The sequence below is a fragment of the Peromyscus eremicus genome, chromosome 2, assembly GCF_949786415.1.
Source record: "Peromyscus eremicus chromosome 2, PerEre_H2_v1, whole genome shotgun sequence".
Classification (NCBI taxonomy): domain Eukaryota; kingdom Metazoa; phylum Chordata; class Mammalia; order Rodentia; family Cricetidae; genus Peromyscus; species Peromyscus eremicus.
In genome coordinates, this window is record NC_081417.1 from 146,930,931 (window position 1) to 146,952,880 (window position 21,950).

Sequence of the window (21,950 nt, forward strand, 5' to 3'; positions counted from 1 at the left end):
TGGTGGTGGTAGTGGGGGGGGGGGGTTCGAGACAGGGTTTCTCTGTGTAGCTTTGCACCTTTCCTGGAACTCACTCTGTAGACCAAGCTGGCCTGGAACTCACAAAGATCACCCTGCCTCTGCCTCCCGAGTGCTGGGTTTAAAGGCGTGGGCCACCACCGCCTGGCTGTTCATTTCTTGTTGCTGGAATTTCATATCATTTCTTCTTGTTGGATGACCAAACCGGATGACGGTAGAGATGGTAAGCCGGCGTTTACTCAGGCCCGCCCTGCTCAGCCCCGGGAGCGGACAAATTCTCAGCTGGTGGATCGGCTGCTTTTGTCTCTGCCACCTTGTGGTTTAGGGTTCTCTGGGCGTCTGCATCAGTGACTGAAGTTGTGGCGACACCGACGTTGAGGTGGCTGCTGACCTTGGGTCTCCTCTCCTTGGTTTTCCTTGTCCTCTTCCCTGCCATCCTCTCTAGGCTGTCTTTGGCGAGGAGGGACCCTGCGGAATCGTGGTCTGTAACAAATAATCTCACTGTCTTGCTCTCCCGCACCCCGGTTGTCAGCACCCTCCATCATTTCTCCTTGCACAGGAGGGTTGGAATACTGTGGTCCACGCCCGTAGGGTCTCCGCGAGTACTAAGGGGGACCCTTCGCCTGTGATAGAGCCGGCGTTGTTGGGCTTGGCCTTCAGGAGCGCTTTCCGATCCCTCGTTCTTTTCCCCACTCTCACTATTCCGGTAATTTTGCTGGTAATTGTGTGGAGGACCCCTACCGCGTGGATAGCGTCTATAATGGTTACGGTCGGCTGCGTATTTACTGCCTTGACCTGGAACTCCACCAGGGCCTGTAACATTTGCTGCCTCCGCACCGTTTTCTCCTTCAACAACACCAAACCCCACAGTCTCTCCATCTCCTACACTGCGAAGGTAGCTCCTCGGGTTGTTCTTTTTCATGGCCGTCTGGTGTACAAATACGTCTTCCTTGGTGTCATTCCTGTTGATGAATCCGTATCCGTTCCTCATATGGAACCATTTTACTGTTCCCAGAACCTTCCTTATGATGATCTTCTTGTTCCTGCTGGCTGGCGGCAGCCGCCAATGTGAGGCCCCAGGGCCGCCACTCCCCAGGCTGCTGCCTGTGGAGCCGGGCTTGGTGAGGACGTTGGTGGGTACAGCGGGTGGCTGCTGGGTCTCTGCCTCAACGCTCATATGAAGGCAATACAGATTCCATCTTATGGAAGGGCCACCATCTCAGACCACCTGCTGTACTCAGTTCCAGGAAGGACCTCAGGAATGTGCGATGACAACTTGAACAGCTACAGGGCAGTATGCTCCTGCAGACATTCTATCTGCGGCTTATGACCCTTGAAGATATCCAGATAATCCTGCCGAGCCGTCCAGATAATCCTGCTCAGCACGTTGTGATTTCCCTGCTGAAAGTCCAACCCAATAGTTTCAAATGTGGTTTCCCGCCGAAAGTCTAGACCAATAGTTTCAAAAAAATCACCTTGCCGCATATCCCTTCTACCCAATCCCAAGTTGCCAAAGCATGTAATTCCCAGCTTGCGGTTTTTCCCTATAAAAACTCTCTACCCCTGGGCCTGCCACCACTGCCACAATTCCCTCCATCTGCCCTCTAGTGGCCCAGGTTCGAACCTGACAATAAAAGGACCCTATGTGCTTGTATCAGAAGCCGGCTTCTTGGTGGTCTCTGGTGTGGGAGCCCACGACTGACTCAGTTTCCCAGTTTGAATCTGAAGTCTATTCTGAGTCAATAGAGTTCAAGCTTGCTTGCTCTGTGCTGTGAGAAAGTCCTGATTAGTCCATGGCAAGGAACATACTACCTAGCTAGATGCAGGCTGCTGATGCCAGCCGGAAGTACATCAAGACAGAAAATGGAAGCTGAGCAGTGGCGCACGCCTTTAATCCCAGCACTTGATAGGCAGAGGCAGGTGGATCTCTGTGAGTTCGAGGCCAGCCTGGTCTACAAATTGAGTTCCAGGAAAGGCGCAAAACTACACAGAGAAACCCTGTCTCCAAAAACAAAACAAAACAAAAAAAATAGAAAATGGAACTGCCTGCTCCTTGATGCAAGGCAGGATAGACAGTGGTTGAATGCCTGCGCTGTGCACTGTTCTACCTCTGTCCTTCAAACCTGTATACAAGCTGCTGTGAAATAAACTTGGGGCTGTCCAGCATTGACTGGCAATCCTCTCGACTCTGTTCTGTCTCTTTTATTGTCTCTACAATCCGAATGCCTCTACCCAGCTACCCAGCTGACTGTCGGCAGGCTCCAACACTCCGGGGGTTTCTCGAAATGGGTACAACACTCATGGTTTTGGTGATGGTGACTGGGGCCGGTGGCGATGGCTGTAACTCCTCCTCGGATGTGATGGTGACTAGGCCGATGGCAGCAGTGGGGCTCACAGGGCTCTCTGGGGTCTGCTCTCCTCTCCAGCTACCGATCGAACTCTTTGCAAGATTTTTTTTTTAAATGTGTGTTGGGGCTAGAGAGATGGCTCAGAGGTTAAGAGCTCTGGCTTCTCTTCCAGAGGACCCCAAGTTCAACCCAGAGGACCCAGCAACCACATGGTGGCTTATAACCATCTATGAAAGCTGGTACTCTCTCCTGGCCTGCAGGCATACATGCAGGCAGAACATTGTTATGCATAATAAATAAATAAATCTATAAAAAATTAAAAATGTATGTGCTCACATATGTGTGCATGGGTGTTCTTGCCCATGTGTGCACATATGGAAGCCAGAGGTCAATATCCGGTGTCTTTTTTTTTTTAAGATTTACTTATTGTGTATACGTGTACACCTGCATCTCACTATAGTGAGCCACCAATCAGGGAACTGAACTCAGGACCTCTGGAAGAACAGCCAGTGCTCTTAACCTCTAAGCCATCTCTCCAACCCCAATATCAGGTGTCTGTATCGTTATTCTCACCTTACTTTTAGAGAAACAGCCTCCCACCTAATCCTGAACTCATCATTCTAACTAGATTGACTGGCCAGCAAGCTCTACGGATCCCCATTCCCCAGCACTGGGGTTAGGTATGTGCTGCCATGCCCTGATCTTTTGTGGATGCTGGGGTCCAACCCAGGTCTTCATGCTTGTGTGCAAAGGCTCCACCCTCAGGCCATCTCCTCACCCTCCAAGATCTAACTCTGTTGTGAGACAGTTACAGCTCATCCTGGTTGGCCAGGAACTGTCTGGGGCTGAAGATGACCTTGAAGGTGACCCCCTGCTCCTCTAGAGGAACGCTGGGGTTAGAGGCCTGTGTGCCAACACTCCAGTGTATACTTCCTGCGTTCTAGTCAGGCACTCTGCCAACTGAGCTACATCTGCAGCCAGCCTTCTGAGTATCTCAGACTGCAGGAATTAACCACAACACCCAGTAAGTTTATTTTACTTGGCTGGAGAGCCAACTCAGTGGACCCATGCTCAGTTTTCAACACCCATCTGTAACTTACAACCATCTGTAACTACAGCTCCAGAGACTCCAACAGCGCTCACATGCACATTCCCATACGCAGGCACACATACCTACATGTAATTAAAAAAATAATTTTGTAAAATTTATTTTTGTTTTTTGTTTTTTGTTTTTTGAGACGGGGTTTCTCTGTGTAGTTTTGGTGCCTGTCCTGGATATCTTACTCTGTAGACCAGGCTGGGCTCGAACTCATAGAGATCTGCCTGGCTCTGCCTCCTGAGTGCTGGGAATAAAGGCGTGTGCCACCACCACCTGGCTAAAATTTTAAATTTTTAAAAATTTAATTTTACTTTGCAGCCTGTTGGACATGTGTTGTAGACACAAAAGTTTAAATGATTAATTGATCTTATGTATATGAGTGTTTTGCCTGCATGCCTGTGCATCACATATATGCAGTGCTTGAGGGGCCAGAAGAAGGCATCAGATGCTCTGGAACTGGAGTTACCAATGGTTGTGAGTTGCCGTGTGGGTGCTGGGAACTGAATTCAGGACCTCCGCAGATACAAGTGTTCTTAACTGCTGAGCCATCTCTCCAGCCTGTTTTACTACTCTACTATAATGTTCTCTGATACCCACTATTTCTTTATTTTCCATAATGACTGATACCCCCCAAGTGGCTACTGCGCCAGTTAATGGGGTGCAGCAGGCAGACTGGTGTAGCAGGACTCTTAGAGAGTCTTATTAATAAAACAAACCCAGAGCCAAGTATTGGGGTGAACTGGAAGATCAGAGAGACAGAACAAGCCACAGCTAACCTCACCTGGCCAACTTCTCAGCTGGTCTTGTTTCCTCAGGCTGGAAGCCTCTGTGTCCTCATATCCAAATGACTCTCAGCTGAACTGTGCTGCTAGAAGCCTGAAAGCTTAACCAGCCAAATGCTGCTTCTAGTTTCTGGTCCTCACGCCTTATATACCTTTCTACCACCACTCCCTCAGATTAAAGGCGTGAGTCACCATGCCTGGCTGTTTCCAATGTGGCCTTGAACTCACAGAGATCCAGAGGGATTTCTACCTCTGGAGTGCTAGGATTAAAGGTGTGAGTGCCACCATTTTCTAGCCTTTGTATCTAGTGGCTGTTCTGTCTCTGACCCCAGATAAGTTTATTAGGGTGCACAATATTTTGGGGAACACAATACCACCACAGATAAGTTTATTAGGGTGCACAATATTTTGGGGAACACAATACCACCACAGACTGGAGAACACGCCACTAGGCATTCAGTTTCCCTACCTCAGGGTCACTGCATCTGTATTTGATTTGTCTGGAAACCTTTTTGATTAACTTTAAAATTTCTTTTGTTTCTTTGAGACAGCATCTCACTATATAGTCCTGGATGTCCTGGAGCTCACTGGTTAGACCAGGCAGACCTCCTGCCTCTGACTCCCAAGTGCTAGGATTAAAGCCGTGCACCCCTAAGCCCGACGGTGGCGGGTACCCGGCGGGCACCAGGGAGTCTCAGCTCAGGACCTTCTGCTATGCAGCAATGGTTTCCCCCCACGGAGTCATCTCCACAGCCCAGAGTTCTGCTAAATCCTGAAGGGAAGACTTTCAATCTTCTACTGTCTTCTACTTGGTAAACTCCTCACTTGGATAGCTCTTACTCCTTCAAACATCCATCAAAGGATGTTTTCTTGCCGAAGATGTTTTCACCGTCTGAAGATGGTGGCAGATACTACATGCAGAAAACTCAGAACACAATAGAAAATAGGTGTACTGTGCCTTATCTTGAAAGTTAGACATTAAATGTCTACGTTTCTCTCCATACCTCTCAGACTCTAAACCCGGGAAGAAAGATTTTCTCTTTTTTTTCCCCCTTTGGTTGGATTTGGTTTTTTGAAACAGGACCTCTCTATGAAGCCTTGACTGGCCTGGACCTTGTTATATAGACCAGGCTGGTCTCAAACTTGAGGCAGTCCTGCCTCTGCCTCTGGAGAGCTGAGACGGCAGGCATGTGTCACCTTACCTGGCTGAAGTTTTACCCATCTCTATGTGCCTTGCTCCTTGCTTTCTATCTTTACAACAGAAACCTGGAAAACTATGTCAAGGGGGTGGTGGCTCACTCCTGTCCACATCTGGGAGGCTGAAGCTGGAGGATTGCCTCGAGTTCGAGGACAACCTGGGTGATATGTAAGTTCCTGGCTGACTTGGGCTACATAGTATCAGAAAGCCAAAATCACAACAAAACCGAATAACAATCCTGTTAAGTGGAGACTAACCAGTCGGGAAGGAAAACAGAGGCAGGCTGGGGGTGGAGCCAACTCTGGGAGCCACACGTCACGTACAAGGCCCCGCCCCACGCCTGAGTCACGCCCACAGCGGTCACGTGGGGTCCGGCGGGTGTGGCCGCGGAGACTGGGTTAAGATGGCTACAGTGAGGAAAGCTTTCCCCGCGCGGAGGCTGCTGGGCTTGGCGTCTCTCCGGGCTGTAAGTGCCCCAGGCGGGTGACAGTCGGGGTCGGGTGGGCCTCGTCGGCTGCTGTGACGGACAAAGCGGGGCAGCTCCAGGGGCCGGAGCCGGTAGGGTTTGAGAGTTCCGGACCCAGTCCATCTGGCTCAGATCCCTTTGCAGGAAACCGGGAAACTGAGGCGGGGAGCGGGGGGGGGGGGGGGGGGGGGAAACGTGAAGCAACCTGCTGTCACCGTGGAGACCTGGGACATCATTCTGGGTGTCCTAACTCCCTTACGGTGGCCCTGGCTCCTTTCCCTCATTGAGCTTCGGATCTCTCCAGCCCTTCGTTAGTGGAAAACACGTCCCACGTGGAAAAAGCAAAAACTCGCCGCTTTCCCCAGGTATTGTTGCTTTTCTGGACGCCTGGCGAGAACGTGGATCGCGTGGGCCGGGCAGGGATTCCCTCGGAACTGTACTTTGGGCCTGTTCGATCCTGGTGTTCTGTCCTCTCCCACGCGCAGTGAGGGAGGGAAGGGGCCAAAGAGCTGTGCTGGTTAAACCGCAGACTGGTGTCCGGAGGAGCCTGCCACTTTCGAGGCTGAGTGACAGAGATACTTACTCATACTTGGTGAATGATCAGTCATCGGTAGGGGTTTGGTGGAGTTGGACTTTGTGGGGATCAGCTCCCCGCTTCACTGCTCGACCACGGAGCTACATCTCAGCTCAGTGATGGGGTTATTATGATTGTGTGTTGGAGAGTTTAGGCATTATATCAGTACTTGGGAAAACCACACTTTGTTTGCATCTCTTGGTCTCTCTCAGAAAACCACTTCTGTATCCTTAGTCTGCCCATCTCCAAGGATCAAGTGAAAATACCAACTCCAGAAGTTAAGAAAGTTAAATGAGATGGTAATAGTGTTTTATTTATTTGAGATAGAGTCTTTCTGTCCTGTAACCCTGGCTGTCCTGGAACTCATTATTGTAGACCAGGCTGTTCGGAACGCACAGAGACCAGCCTGCCTCTGCCTGTAGGATTACAGGCATGCACCACCATGCCCAGCTAGATAATAATCATTTTTAAGAACCTGGTGTGTGGTTGATATATTATGCACCCCAATAAACTTTTCTGGGGGTCAGAGAACAGAACAGCCACTATATTAAACATAGAGGTTAGGCAGTGGTAGCACACACCTTTAATCCTAGCATTCCAGGGGCAGAGGATCCATCTAGATCTCTGTGAGTTCAGGCCACACTGGAAACATACCTTTAATCCCAGCACTTGAGATCTCATGTCTTGCTTGGGAAAGACACACGACTTTAATCCCAGGAAGTGATGGCAGGAAGCAGAAAGGTATGTAAGGTGTGAGGAACAGGAACTAGGGGCTTTTAGGCTTTTAAGCTTTGAGGCTTTTAGCAGCAGTTCAGCTGAGATCCATTCCTATTAGGACTTAGAGGCTTCCAATTAGAGGAAACAGAATTGGCTGAGAAGTTGGCGAGGTGAGGTTAGCTGTGGCTTATTCTACTTCTCTGACCTTTCAGAATTCACCCCAATACCTGGCTTCCCTGAGTTTTTTATTTAATAAGACCATTTAGAGATTCGTTTTACACTGGTGTAATGAAATGATCCCTCATGTGTTTGTGGCTAATGTCCAAGCTGTCACTTTTCACTTTTATTTGGTTTTTAATTACATTTATTCATTTGTTTGTTTATATGTGAGTTCATATGCATTGATGTTTTGTCTGTGTGAGGGTGTTGGATCCCCTGGAACTGTAGTTACAGACAGTTGTGAGCTGCCTTGTGGGTGCTGGGAATTGAACCCAGGTCCTCTGGAAGAGCAGCCAATGCTCTTAACCGCTGAGCCATCTCTCCAGCCCCACTTATGTGTATTTGAGTTATATAAATGCGTGTGTGCCTGGCTGTGTGAGTGCAGGTACCAGTGGAGGCCGGAAGAAAGTATCTGGTTCCTTGGAGGTAGCCTTACAGGTAGTTGTTAGCTGTCTAACGTGTGTTGGGGAACCCACCTCGGTCTTCTCTAAGAGCAGTATGCACTCTTAATGGCTGAGCCATTCTTCAGCCCCTGGGGATATTTTAAATATAAGATCTTTCCTATCTCAGGCTGGTCTCAAGTTTGCTATGTAGCTTTTCTGATCCTCCCGCGTCCACCTCCCAAGAGCTAGAATTAGGGGTGTGAGCCACCACACCTGGCCTGAGTTGTTATATGAAGGGCTGTTGTAGGGAAAGAAGTAGAACTAAGTTCAACTTGTTCCAAAAGAGAAAAAAAAAAGTTGGAAGCGGGTTTTGCTTCAGCATGTACTTACTGAGTCTGTTATGTCCCAGGGCCTTGGGAAAGGCGATGAGTAGAACCAAGTTCCTGGCCCATGACACTGAAGCCCCACTGGGGTCATTTTAGGGAAATACACCAGCAGAGGCTGACAGTCTGTTGGAGGGAGACTCCAGGAGCAGGGACCTTCACTCAGCCCTCTGACTTCCTGTAACCCAGGGCCTTATCCCTTGGTCTATCAGAAACCTTTGCTGGCTAAAACCAAAGCCACTTCAGGTGCGTTGATGTGTTCCAGCTGATTGGTGGCAGGGGATATGTCCTTCCCTAAGGGTTTCATGAGTTTGGAGTCCTCGGTATATTATTGTGCAGTATGTTTATTTGGGGGTGTGGGAAGGACTGGAGAGGTGGTTGCTGAGTGGCTGAGTTATTGCTGCTCTTCTAGAGGACCCGGTCTTGATTTCTAGAACCTGCCTGGTGGCTCACAACCATTTGTAACTCCAGTCTTAGGGCATCTGATGCCTTATTCTGGCTTATGAGGGTACTGCACATGTGTGGTGTACAGACAGAATACCCAAAGACGTAAAATAAACAAATAATTAACTACACAATCTTTAGGTGGGTAGGGAAGGTTTGAGGCAGACTTGATATACAGTAAACTTAAGGCTTTAAAATTTTTTTTAAAGATTTATTTATTTATTATGGATACAGCATTCTGCCTACATGCATGCTTGCAGGCCAGAAGAGGGAACCAGATCTCATTACAGATGGTTGTGAGCCACCATGTGGTTGCTGGGAATTGAACTCAGGACCTCTGGAAGAACAGCCAGTGCTCTTAACCTCTGAGCCATCTCTCCAGCCCAAAGCTTTAAAATTTTGGAAAAAGTATTTTCTTTAGCTGCTGAGGATATCATCCCCTCAGACCTACTGTCCCTCATGTTATTCATCAGCCTAGAATTAGGCTTTAAACAAGCTTTATAATAAAGCCAAGCCTTTCTTCACATGCTCATCACCACTGTGGGGTCGGAGACTAGCCTCTCCAGGTGCCGAGTGATTGCCCTCCCCTGGACAGCTGTGCCCTTGTGTGTCATTTGTTGTTCCTGTAGTGTTATTGAGTACCTTGCCAGGACAGTGTGCCAGTCAGGATGAGATGGGGGCGGAGAGAGGCAAGGCCTCCCAGCTTATATGGAAGGGAGTCGTGGTCGTCTTGTGAAATACAGGGTACCAAAGGTGATGGGATACTAGCTCTTCAAAGAGTGCTCCAAGGCTTTCTGACTGACTGAATGATTGCCAGGTGTCGGAATAGTTGAGCGTTCCAGGCAGAGGGCAGCCCTGCTGGACTGGAGCATAGCAACTTGTTAGGCAGAGGGCAGAAGGGGTGGAGCAGTAGGGGTGAGTAATGAGGTCAGCCAGCCAAACTCTGCGGAGCCTCTAAGGCAGCATGTCTAGAGGAAGGGGTGAGTCGGGTTCCAGCTGGGCAGCAGGCTGCATGTGATACCTTCTGCAGAAATAGACAGGATGGAGTCAAGTGGGTATTTGTACAGTGTGGGGTTTGGGGACTGCTCAATGAGAAATGTGCAATGGGGCTCGAAGGAGGAGCCTGGTTTTCTGTGAAGTCCTATGCTAAGTCCTGACACTTGTGTTTCCTCTTGTAAACCAAAGATTAGCACCTCATCCATGGGCGCTTTCCCGAAGCAGGTGAAGATCGTGGAAGTCGGTCCCCGAGATGGTCTGCAGAATGAAAAGGTAAAGATGGAGGCTGCCTCAGAAAAGATGATTCACACATATGTTTTGAGCATTCCAGGGAAGTTGGGTCAGGTCCATTATGGACTTTTGATAAACTAGAATATTAGGCAGCTTTTTTTTTTTTTTTAAGTTTTATTTATTTTTACAGTGTTCTGCCTGCATGTATGTCTGTACACCAGAAGAGGGCATTAGATCTCATTAGTAGATGGTTGTGAGCCACCATGTGGGTGCTGGGAATTGAACTCAGGACCTCTGGAAGAGCAGCCAATGTTCATAACCTCTGAGCGATCTCTCCAGCCCCTTAGGCAGCTATTAATACGGGTATATTAAGTGACTCCAGACTGCAAAACAGAATATATATTCAACTTTACTCCTGCGCAGAGGAACTAGAAAAAGCCTAGGTATATGTGGAAGTTTTTACTTAGAAAGGAACGTAAGCCTTCCTTTAAAGAGGAAGTGTTCTGCACCTGAGTATGCAGCCACACGTGTCCAGCCTGTGTGCACAGGACTCATGTGGCCAAGGGTAACTTTGAATGTGGCTCATATACCATTCATGGTAGCAACATGTGTGGCTTTTGAGCACTTGAAATGTGACTTGTGAGGGGCTGGAGATGTGACTCAGTGGTTAAGAGTACTTCCTGCTTAGAGGACCAGGGAAGACGATGGATGGGCAGGCCTGGAATTAGGACTTGTAACATAATCCTACTGGCTGGCACCAAGGAGCCATGAAAGGCTTTTTTTTTTTTTAATTTTTATTTTTTATATTTATTTGTTTATTTGTTTGTTTGTTTTGGTTTTTTGAGACTCTGTTTCTCTGAGTAGCCCTGGCTGCCCTGAAACTTGCTCTGTAGACCAGGCTGGCCTCAAACTCAGAGATCCACCTGCCTCTGCCTCCTGAGTGCTGGGGTTAAAGGTGTGCACTACCACCACCACTCAGTTTAAGGTTTATTTTTATTTTTGTGTATGTGTGTATGTATACCTGCGACATGCATGCAGTGCCCACAGAGGCCAGAAGGGGGCATCAGATCCCCTAAAGCTGAAGTTAATGGGCATTTGTGAGTTTCTTAGCGTGAATACTGGAAAGTGAGCATGGGTGCCCTGGGTCCTTTACTGCTGAGCCACCTCTCCAGCCCCTTGTGAACAGCTTTTGGGCAGGAAAGTGAGACAATAGAGACTGCAATTCAGGAAGTTTCCCGTACAGGATGAGTTGACAGAGGGGAGACCATGCTGTAATACACCTGGGATCTTGAGGGTAGACTAGAAAGGAATTCATAGGCTCTGGCGAGGGACTTGATGTGGAGAAGGAAGAAAAAGAAGCTATGAGAGAGAAGAGTGGAGGGTATGATATTTGGGGGTTCATCCCACAGCACTCAGAGAGCAGTCTTCATCTCTGCCCACTCTGGCCAAGGCACATTGCTCTCATTTATGATGGGGTCATAAACGAACACAATGAGTTAAGGAAGAGTACACTGGAGGAAAATGGTGTTTCTATGTATGTATGAACACCTCAGGCAAGCAGCCATCTGTTGTCAGGGGACACAGTTGGTAGAACTTGAGACCACGTGTGAGTTCTGGTGAGCATCTGAGGTCACCACAGTGAGGAGCTAGCACAGTGCAAGCTTAAGGCTGAGGTTCTGACTGCCAGCGAAGGCCCATTTCTGGTACCAGCGTCGCTGACTCGCCTGTTCTGGGTTTCCGTCTGTTACAGAACATTGTACCTACCGCCGTGAAAATCAAGCTGGTAGACATGCTCTCCGAAGCAGGGCTCCCCGTTATCGAAGCCACCAGCTTTGTCTCTCCAAAGTGGGTTCCCCAGGTGAGCCCAGCCTCCAGGAGAAGCCTGTCCTGATGGGAGGGTGGGAAGCCCCCATTTGCTCTTGCAGCCACTGGTCACTGGCTTGAGGGGTCTCAGGTGAGTCTCAGCACGGCGTAGCACAGGAAGGGCATGGCCTGGGAGCCAGGGGCTCCGATGCAGTCTGGGCTGTACCCTAGTTTACTGGAGCCTTTGCTAAGTGAGGCCTTTGCCCTCTCAGGTTAGAGGTGGCCTCTGAGGTCTCTGCTAACTCTAAGAGTATAGAATCCCCTGCACATCTGCAGCAGCTGTGCTTATAAAGGGAAAAGCAGGACTGCTGCCTCTCAGGGGTGGGCAAACCATCCCATGACAGCGAGTGCCAGGCAATGCAGAGGGAGTGTGCCCAGGGCCCACCAGAGAAGGTTGTGGTAAGTGGCTGCTGCTGGTTGTGACTGTAGGTACCGAAGAGCTGGCAGGACTGGCCATGGGAACTACAAGGTCATGCTGCCCAGGGTGTCTCCTGACCCCTCAGTGGTCAGACAGATAAGGAAGGTATTGGAGTCAAAAGATTGAGTGGTGAGAAGGTTTTCTCTGCCACTGAGCTCTTGGCTTCTTTGACTCCCAGATGGCTGACCACTCTGAAGTCTTGAAGGGCATTCAGAAGTTTCCTGGCATCAACTATCCAGTCCTGACTCCAAATATGAAAGGCTTCGAGGAAGCGGTAAGAGGTGATTAACAATATCGGTCCCTGCCTTGTCTTCCGGTCCTGTCCTGGGATGTCCCTCTGAACAGCATATCTCCAGTGATGATGAGCAGCTTCAGACTGGGTACTGGGGGGAAGTCCAGCCCCGTCACTCACTGCTCTGTTGTCTTGACAGATTGCTCAACCTCTGAGCGTCAGTTCTGCCCGTGAACTAGGACTGATAGTGGTACTTTATAGCTAAGCTGATTTGGGAGGTAGAAAGCACAGCGATGCTTCCTTCCATCACTCAGTGCTTAGTAAGAGCCTGAGAGACACGCACTTGCTAAAACCACTATGTCCTGGGATCACCCACTTTTTTTTTAATTTCTTTATTTTATATGTTCTGGTGTTTTGCCTGAATGTTTGTGCACCATGTGCATGCAGTACCTGCAGAGACCAGAAGAGGGCATAAGATGCTTTGGAACTGGAGTTACAGACAGCTGTTAGTGGTCCTGTGGATGCTGGGAATCAAACCTAGGTCCTATGTAAGAGCAAAGCGCTCTTAAGTGCTGCGCTATCTCTGCCGCGCATATCACTCACTTCTTTAGGGAAAAGTAACAATGCTGTCTCTGCATGGATGCTTTTGCAGTGGTCAATAAACACCCGCCACTTGTAATTTCCAAAACAGCATTTGGACATGCTGATTGTGTGATTGTCACAAACTTATTTCAAGAGTGACCCCCCAGGTTGACAGTGGCAGTCTTGATTTCCTTGGAGGATGTCAGACTTAGTGGTTTTTTGGGGATCTCCAGGTGCTAGGGTTCAAATCAAAAGCCTCACACTTACTAGGGGAATTTTCTAGCCCTGAGCTACATCTCCAGCCTTGTTTTTGTTTTGTTTTGTTTTTTTCTAATTGAAATGTAAGTTTCCTAGGGCTGCTGTGAGAAAATACTGCAAACTATAAAAGACATCGCTTTACTGTCTCACATTCTGGAGGTCAGAGGTGTTGGCCGCTCTTGAGGCCTCACGAGCGCCTGTCCCATGCATCGTCTAGTGACTGGGACAGCCGGTTAGCCTTGGTATTGCTCGATTTGTACGTGCCTTGCTCCAGTGCCTGCCTCCACCCTCAGGTCACCTTCCACATGTCAGTGTCTCCACACAGCCGTCTCTTAAGGACACCAGTCATTCTGGACTGGGGGCCCAGCCTGCTCCATTGTGAACTCATTTTATCCAAATACATTTGCAGTGACTCTATTTCCAAGTAAGGTGGTATTCTGGGAAAGTAGGAATTGGGATGTCCACATATTTGTTTATTGTTATTAAATTTGTTTATTTACTTGTGTGTGTGTGTGTGTGTGTGTGTGTGTGTGTGTGTGTGCGCGCGCGTGCAGTGGCCAACTTGAGGGACTGGATTCTCTGCTCCTGCCAAGTGGGTCCTGGGGAATTGAACTCAGGTCATCAGGATTGACAGCACATGCTTTTTGCCTACTGAGCCGTCTTGCCTGGCCCAGCGTATTTCCTAAAGGATATTTATATGACTGTTTAACCTGTAACAATTACATACCGTAAAACTTGCCCAAGAAAGATTTTACCACTGGACCAGTTCTTCCAGAGCAAAATGCTAAGCGTGTTCACCTGGATATTGGCAGGTAGCTGCAGGTGCCAAGGAAGTCTGCATCTTTGGGGCGGCCTCTGAGCTCTTCACCCGGAAGAATGTGAACTGCTCCATAGACGAGAGTTTCCAGAGATTTGATGGAGTCATGCAGGCCGCACAGGCCGCCAGCATCCCTGTGAGAGGGTGAGTCAGGCCTTGAGGGGCTTTTCCTCAGTGTTCTCGTGGAATGGAGCCAGATTCTCCCACCAGCCGGTCTCTCCACCTCAGGCTCCTGCTGGGTAGGAACAACCCAAGCTCCATACCTGAGTGACTGGAGTCAGAAGATTAGCTGGGATTTCTCTCAGACCTAAATATGGTGACTGACCAACAGTAGATCAGGCCAGCCTGGAACTCACAGACATCCCCCCTGTCTTTGCCTCAAGTGCTGAGATGGCACATGCCACCATGGCCAGCCCCAAGATTTGATTCTTACAGTGCTGGGAAGCCAGGCCTGGTGGCTCGGGGCCTGGTAGTATATGCCTTTAAATGTCTCAGAAATAAAAAAAACAAACAGCAACAACAAAATCCAGTGCTGGGGCTGGGTGGGGGTGGCTCACGCCTTTAGTCCCAGCACTCAGGAGGCAGAGGCAGAAGGATCTCTGTGAGTTCGAGGCCAGCCTGGTCTACAGATCGAGTTCTGGGACAGCCAGGGCTACACAGAGAAACCCTGTCTCAAAAATAAAATAGCATAAAATATAATAAAATAAAAAATACAGCACTGATGAAGCCTTATAGCATGCAAGGAAAGTACTCTCCCACTAGCTGTAGGCACATGGAGTGAAGGCCTTTACTGTGGCTGTCGGGACTCTGTGCATCCCTGCCACTCTGCAGTGTGAGCAGCAGTTCCTGGCTCTCTCCTGGCCTGAGGTTCTGCACACTGTTCCAGCCCTGTGGAGCTTCTAACCATTCCCACATGCCCTCTGCCTCCTGCCTCGAGGCCTGTGCGCTCACCCTCCATGGGCGGAAGGCTGCCGCCTCCTTCACACTGCTTCTCGGCTCCTGCAGGGTCCTCCGCGGCTGTTGGCTCCTCTTGGTTTTCTTTGCCCCTCAGCAGGAGATAGCGCCCCTCCTTTGGGGTTCCAGAGTCTTCAGAGATCCTGAAAAATGGCACTTAGCTGTCTAGCTCCTCAGTCATCCTCACCACATGGGGCTGTGCTCTCTCTCGGGGCAGGCCACTTCCCACAGTCCCAGGGTGTGGTGCTTTCCCCTCAGGGCCCTATACACAGAAGGTGCTTAAGACCTGATAGGCAGGTGGGAGGCAGGGAAGGTGCGTCTCCAGTCATATGCCCTCCTGTGCTCTGTCTTGGTAAATCTTTTAACTTTTCTTTCCCTTTTTTTGTTTGTTTGAGGCATAATCTTATTATCTAGCTCTGGCTGTCCTGGATCTTGCTCTGTAGACCAGGCTGGCCTTGAACTCAGAGTTCTGCCTGCCTCTGCCTCCCGAGTGCTGAGACCAGATGCATGTAATACCATACCCCTTTTTTTGTTTAGCAATGTTTGGAGAGTAAATGAGAAATTAAGATGGAAAAGCTCAGCTCACCAATATTTTTGGAGTGTTGATCCAGCAAACATTATTCCATCTCTTTTTATTTTGATTTATACACTTTATTTATTTACCTAATTATTTATTGAGACAGGTCTTTTTATGTAACCCTGGCAGGCCTCGAACTCACAGAGATCTGCCTGCCTCTGCCTCCCGAGTGCAGGGATTAAGTGTGCACCACCACTCCTGGCTCTATCTCTTAATATATAGAATATTTTCTTGAGGGTGAGAAGTTTGGGTTTTTTGGTTTGCTTTTTTTCTGACAACATCTCTTTAGGTTCATATTGGCCTAGAACTCATTTTGTCACCAAGGCTGGCAATCCTCCTGCCTCAGCCTCCCAGGTGCTAGGATTATAGGCTTGAACCACCCCCCTCAGCCCAGCTCTCTAAAGATGCCCCAATGCCAGCAGGCTGGTGAGAGCAGACCCTGCATCTAACACCCAGAGTCCTCAGCACAGCCCACTAGACTGTCATGGGTCAGGCCTGGGCTCCCCTCCTGTCTCCTGTCATCCTTCTTTGCCCCTGACACCCCCGTGGGTTAGGTGCTCTGTCCTGGGCATGCCAGCTTCTGACCTTACCTGAAACATGCTTCCTGAAGACCCTCCCCTCTCTAACTCCAGCGCCATGGCCTCAGGGAGGTCTGCCTAGCCAGCCCTTACTACATTGGCTGGCTGTGCTGCTTGATGTTGCCGCTTCCTTCACGGCTTACCTCCTTCTGGAGCTATCTCCCTCTCCTAATGTGACTACGGGTTTATTTGCCGTCTCCCTGACTTGAACAAGCTCCTGGAGACTAGGGCCCATCCATGGGTCCTCTCACTGCTCTGCCCAGTGCCTGGCACGCGATCTTCATCTCAGTAAACCTCAGCTGAATAAATAAGTAGATGAGCCATCAGGCCCCCGAGCCTTGGCACTGACTCACGTTCTTGCCATCCTTACACTAACCTATGTGTTCATCCTGGCATTGGTGACCTGAACCCTGGCCCATCTCCCCCAGCACATGGGGCTACCCCTCCAGACAGCTCAGAGGCACTCTATTTCCTTGTACCTGTTGTGACTTCTCAGCCGCCTGCAACCCTGCTTCTGAAGGGTGGCCTCTTAGCCCCGCCTTCTGCAGGGTTCTCTGGTGCTCCCGCCCAGGAACTGGGCCCAAGAGCCTTTCTCCCACTCCGAGTTAACCTTTCACCCAGTCCTGGGCCTCCTGCCCAGTTCCTGTTTACTGTGGGCTCACCAGGGATGTGTGTCACATGGTCACCAGTCACTCCTGATGGCTAGCAAGCTGGGGCACTGACCCGCTCCTCTCGGTTCTTCCACAGGTATGTCTCCTGTGCCCTCGGATGCCCATATGAGGGGAAGATCTCCCCGGCTAAAGTAGCTGAGGTGTGTGCAGTGGGCAAGGTCTTGTGAGGGTCGGCTGCCTTGCCAGCCTGCGTGCACAGGTGCCCTCCCCTCCCTTCCCCAGTAGGACACTTTTTACCCACCCTCACACCCAGACTGAGCACAGCCCGCACATGCCCCTTGGGCCACCGCCTCGCCAGGGCTCTCCCCCACCCGAAAGCCCTGTGTTCAGCTTCCCATCTCATCAGCTGAGGCATGATCGCCAGTGTGGTATCCCCAAGGGTCCCCAGATTCCTTGTAGTGGGTGAGAGACCACGCACATCCTCTTGACTAGTAACCAGGGCTACCCAGAGGAGGACCCAGCTTAGGATTGGGGTGTGAGTCACCCAGGAACTTCAGGCTTTTCATCCGGAAAGCCTCACTGCCGATTTGATGCTGTTCTTCCGTGAACAGCTGAGGGAGCAAGTCATCTGCTACGCAGGGTGGCAGAGGGGTCTCACCCACTGGGCTGGTCCTCCCCAGTACCTTGTGGCATTGTTAAAGGAATGCCCCCAAGGCTGCTGTGGACTCAGAGTGGCTGCTGTTCCCTGGTCTGTGCACCCCACCCCTGACGTCACCTGCCCTTACTGTACCCTATCCCCATGTCCCAGAAGCAGAAATTGAAGCTCAGAGAAGTTACACCCCCAAAGCAGGTAGACGGTGAGACCCAGAGTGGGGACTGGAGCTCAGCATCACATGACCCCAGAGGCCCGCCACTGTCATCTGATGGGCACATAGACAGGGGTGGAGGGTCAGATGTCACTGTGTCATTTATCAGGACGATCATCAGTAAACATCAGTGTCCTGCCACAGCTTCACTCTGCTCAGAGGCAGGTGTGGGCAGCCTCCTCGGGGGCGGCTTTGGCTGCTGAGGTTTTACAGACTCCCCAGCTGCAAACGAGCTGCTGCAAAGTGCCAGAGCTCCCTGTGGCTCCTTCAAGTACACGGCTAGTGTCTTAGACCCACAGTCCACACACCCTACTGCCAAAGGAAGAAGGGCTTCTCCTGACCCCAGTCAGCACAGTGGAGGAAGAGGGAGTCACGGGCTGCGGCTGCGGCTGCTGCCCCGTTCTCCGCTGGGTAATGCTCATCACCTCCACTGGAGCTGTCGGGCTCTGGGACCCAATAGGAACACAGTACCTCAGGGAGGGGACTGCCTGGGCAGAGTCCCTGCTTCTGAGCCCCAGTGTCACATGCTGGTGCCTCGGGGGTCCTCTACGTATCTGTTCGCTTTTCCAGGTTGCCAAGAAGTTGTACTCGATGGGCTGCTATGAGATCTCCCTTGGGGACACCATTGGCGTAGGTACCCCAGGACTCATGAAGGACATGCTGACGGCCGTCATGCGTGAGGTGCCTGTGGCCGCGCTGGCTGTCCACTGCCATGATACCTATGGTCAAGCCCTAGCCAACACCTTGGTAGCCCTGCAGGTAAATGGAGGCCATGTGCCCATTCTCCAAGAGGGCATGGGGCAAGGCAGCCCAGTTTCATTTTATTTATTAATAAAAGTATTGAGGTGTTAGGTGGTGGTGGTGGCACACGCCTTTAATCCCAGCACTCAGGAGGCAGAGGCAGGCAGATCTCTGTCAGTTCGAGGCCAGCCTGGTCTACAGAGTGAGTTCCAGGACAGCCAGGACTACACACACACACACACACAAAAAAAACGGTCCTGAAAAAAAGTACTGAAGCAAACGTGCACGAGGCCAGAGATGGTGACACATAGTTAAGGGATGGCTTCCCACAGAAGGTGACTGAATCTTGATGGACAAGAGAGGATGCTGTGCAGGGCCAGAGGCCTGAGGGGTTGCTTGCTGTGTTGAGGGAACCTGGAGAAGGCTTTGGGCAGCAGCAGTGTGACCCAGAGAGAAAGCGGGTGGAACCTGCTGCAATGGCGCCCTCTGGTGTTGGCTTCCATGCTGGCATCAGGGCCGTAGCTGGTGTTACACCTGAAAACCAGACAGGATGGCCTGGACCTGTGGAGGTCAGAGGAGGACTAGGAGGAGCTGGTTCTTTCCTTCCGCCAGAGGATCAAATTTAGGTTGTCAGATTTGGTGGCAAGCACCTTTACCCTCTGAGCCATCTCACCAGCCCATTGTAAATCCCTTTGGAACCCTCCGACCTCCCATTTCTTTGGCTCTATTCAAAACAAAACACCTCCAAAGAACTGAGTCTGCCATTCTCACTGGACCGAGGTGCCCAGAGGGGCTTCTGTAAGGAGAGCCCCAAAGGGGGAAATGGAGCCAGGAGTCAACCATGAAGGGATGGGGAAGGTCCTCTAGCAGAGGAGACTCGCTGAGCCGGGGAGGGAAGCTCTGTCTCTTAATGGATTCCCTGACGGGATCCCAGGCAGGAGAATGGCTCTGGCAGAATTCCCGACGCCAGGGCAAGAGGTTTGTGAGGAGCAGATCCATGGGTTCCAGCTCGGCAGCAACCACATTTCCCCATTCTTCTGTTTCCAGATGGGAGTGAGCGTGGTGGACTCCTCCGTGGCGGGCCTGGGAGGCTGTCCCTATGCACAAGGTGCCTCAGGGAACTTGGCTACCGAGGACCTGGTCTACATGCTGACTGGCTTAGGGATTCACACGGTAAGCCCGCCTATCCTCTAGCAGTGACTTCCCTGAACTAACCAGGACTGGCCTGGAGCTCGCTGTGATGGGCATGCTTAGCGTTGGTGGTAGCGTTTAGGAGGATGGCAAGGATTGTGGGAGCTTTATATTTCTGAGAGAGCAGAGATGAGATTAAGCAATCATCTGGGAGAGTGGTGAGTGGCTGTTACGGGGAATGAGCCCTTGTGGGGTTTGAGGCCCCGGCAGAGCAGCTTGGAGTGTGTATGTGAATGACCAGTAGACGAGGGTCTCAGCAGTGGGAGAGGCTTGGTTGGTTGGTGGTCTAGAAGGAGTAGACCAAGACTCCAAGGATGAGAAGGAGCCAGCCAAAAGGAGGTGAGGAGAGAGGCCTCTGGCAGAGGGGGCAGCATTGGTAGAAGGGACTTTGGTCTGGTTGACCATGAGCACAGGAGACCAAGACCTCAGAGTGATGTCCACAGTTAGTTCTAGGAGGCCCTCCAGAAGCAGATGTGGAAGGAGCCTGATTCAGAGGGGCCAGCTCTGTGACCAGCAGTGAGAACTTCCCCTGAGCCTGTTTTCTCTGGGAAATGAGGACAGTGAAATTAGCTGCACAGGACTCCACCAGACTCTGTAGGGACCTCAGTGGTGGCTTAGAAGTCACCCAATCTCTGCTTTGAGATCTGATGGTTTAAAACCCAGATCTGTCCTCACAGGCCGTGCAACTTCAAATTATTTCATTTCTCTAAACTCGAGTAATGGCAGTAAAAGTAGTACTCATTGGTTGTTACAGGATACAAGTAAATGTATGGCCAAAGGTATAGGTCAGTGGTGAGGCCCTGGGTTCAGTCTCCAGCACCAGAAGAAACCATGTAGAGTGCTTAGCACTTGGTACTCAGCAGCAGATAAGAGTTGCTCTCACAGACTGTTGTGTAGGGGTAAAGAAGCGGATCAGGAGTAGAAACCTTGACTAGCATGAGCAATGGGGTGGGTACCATTCCTGGCACAGGAAAAAAAGACAAAGACAAATAAATGAACATTTCATTTCTCATGGACCAGGCTCTGTGCTAGACCCTGAACATGGAGATGGGACAAAACTAATAAGGTCCCTTTTCTGGTGGTGATCACACAAGCCACTCTCAAGAACTGGACATGACCTCCAGACAGTGGTTGAGAGGGTCTGGGGACTGCCACCTTCCCTTCTTCCATGCCACAGCTGTCTAGTCTCTTTCCCTAGGTGTTGAGGGCATGCCCTGATTTACTTCATCCTCTAACTTATTTCTTCAAGGGCGTGGAACTCCAGAAGCTCCTCGAAGCTGGAGACTTCATCTGTCAAGCCCTGAACAGAAAAACCAGCTCCAAAGTGGCACAGGCCACCTGCAAACTCTGAGCTCTTGTTCACCCGAGACCTGGGACTGTGGGAGGTGGGCACGCACAGATGATTCCTTGATGGGGGAAATGAATGAGAACAAATGAGCAGGTATCACCAAGGTCCTTCTAGACAGAAAGGGCTGGAGCTGCCAGGCCTGGGGGTGACCGAGTGGCCTTGGAGCCCAGAAGTCTCCCTCCTCTGTGGACCAGCTCCAGAGAGCTGAGTACCTGAGCATTTGCTTGGGATGGTCCTGGGTCTCCTGGGCGAATCTGCTAGCTAACCACCAGAGCTGATGCCCGCCCTGCCATGACTGTGGGTCCTGTGCTCTGCTACAGAGAACAGAGAGCAGTTTTTCCCCATGCCAGCAGAGCATTTGGTGGCGATTGATCTGTGGTGGCCATCGGCCAACCCCAGCATCTCTGGGAAATCACTGTACATGATTTTTGAAAACAGCTTATGTAATTAAAGATTTAATTTTCTAATATCCAATCATGCAAATGTGTGTTTATGAGTGGGGGAATAAAATCATTGAGGGAAGACTTTGACTAGTTCATCTCTGGATTTCTTCCATCTCCACACTGAAGGGAGATCCTAATTAGTCTTAATGAATAAAAACCTGGAGTCAGATATCAAGGGAAAGCTGAAAGATCAGAGAAGCAGAGCAGCGGCCACCAGAAACCTCTTACCTTTATGAAATCTCAGACCGAATCCGGTGGGATCCCGGATCTAGGAATCCTCAGACTGAATGGACTCTCCTGTCTCTACCTGCCTTATATTCCTGTCTCAACCTCCGGATGCTGGGATTAAAGGTGTGAGCCAATTTCGTGTAGCCCAGGGTGGCCTTGAACTCCTGAACTTCCTGCTTCCTCCAAGTGCTGTGATTAAAGGAGTGTGCCACCACTGCCTGGCTTCTATGGTTAACTAGTAGCTAGCTCTGCCCTCTGATTCCCCAGGCAAGCTTTGTCAGAACACAAAATATCATACAATACCACACTGAGCCCCCAGTTCAGTGATTGGAAATCATGGCTGTGAGTTAATTCCTGAGACCAGCATGGTGGCTGGCCAGGACAC

At 50.4% G+C, this 21,950-nt stretch overlaps 1 protein-coding gene and 1 pseudogene across 2 annotated transcripts; one reads left to right on the plus strand and one right to left on the minus strand.

Annotated features, from left to right (window-relative positions):
• Positions 1-253: 253 nt before the first annotated feature.
• Positions 254-1,195, minus strand: LOC131905227 (Y-box-binding protein 1-like; annotated as a pseudogene).
• A 4,604-nt stretch (positions 1,196-5,799) lies between these two features.
• Hmgcl (3-hydroxy-3-methylglutaryl-CoA lyase) lies at positions 5,800-21,368 on the plus strand. 2 transcript variants are annotated; one of them, XM_059255194.1, is made up of 9 exons: positions 5,800-5,911; positions 9,817-9,900; positions 11,609-11,716; positions 12,318-12,413; positions 14,024-14,172; positions 16,885-16,948; positions 18,185-18,373; positions 19,403-19,528; positions 20,796-21,368. In XM_059255194.1, the coding sequence occupies exons 1-9, from the start codon at positions 5,849-5,851 to the stop codon at positions 20,895-20,897; spliced, it is 981 nt and encodes a 326-aa protein (XP_059111177.1). In that variant the 5' UTR covers positions 5,800-5,848; the 3' UTR covers positions 20,898-21,368. The 2 variants fall into 2 exon arrangements, with proteins under 2 accessions (XP_059111177.1, XP_059111178.1); XM_059255195.1 differs by lacking the exon at positions 5,800-5,911 and adding an exon at positions 6,122-6,276.
• The last annotated feature ends 582 nt before the right edge of the window (positions 21,369-21,950 follow it).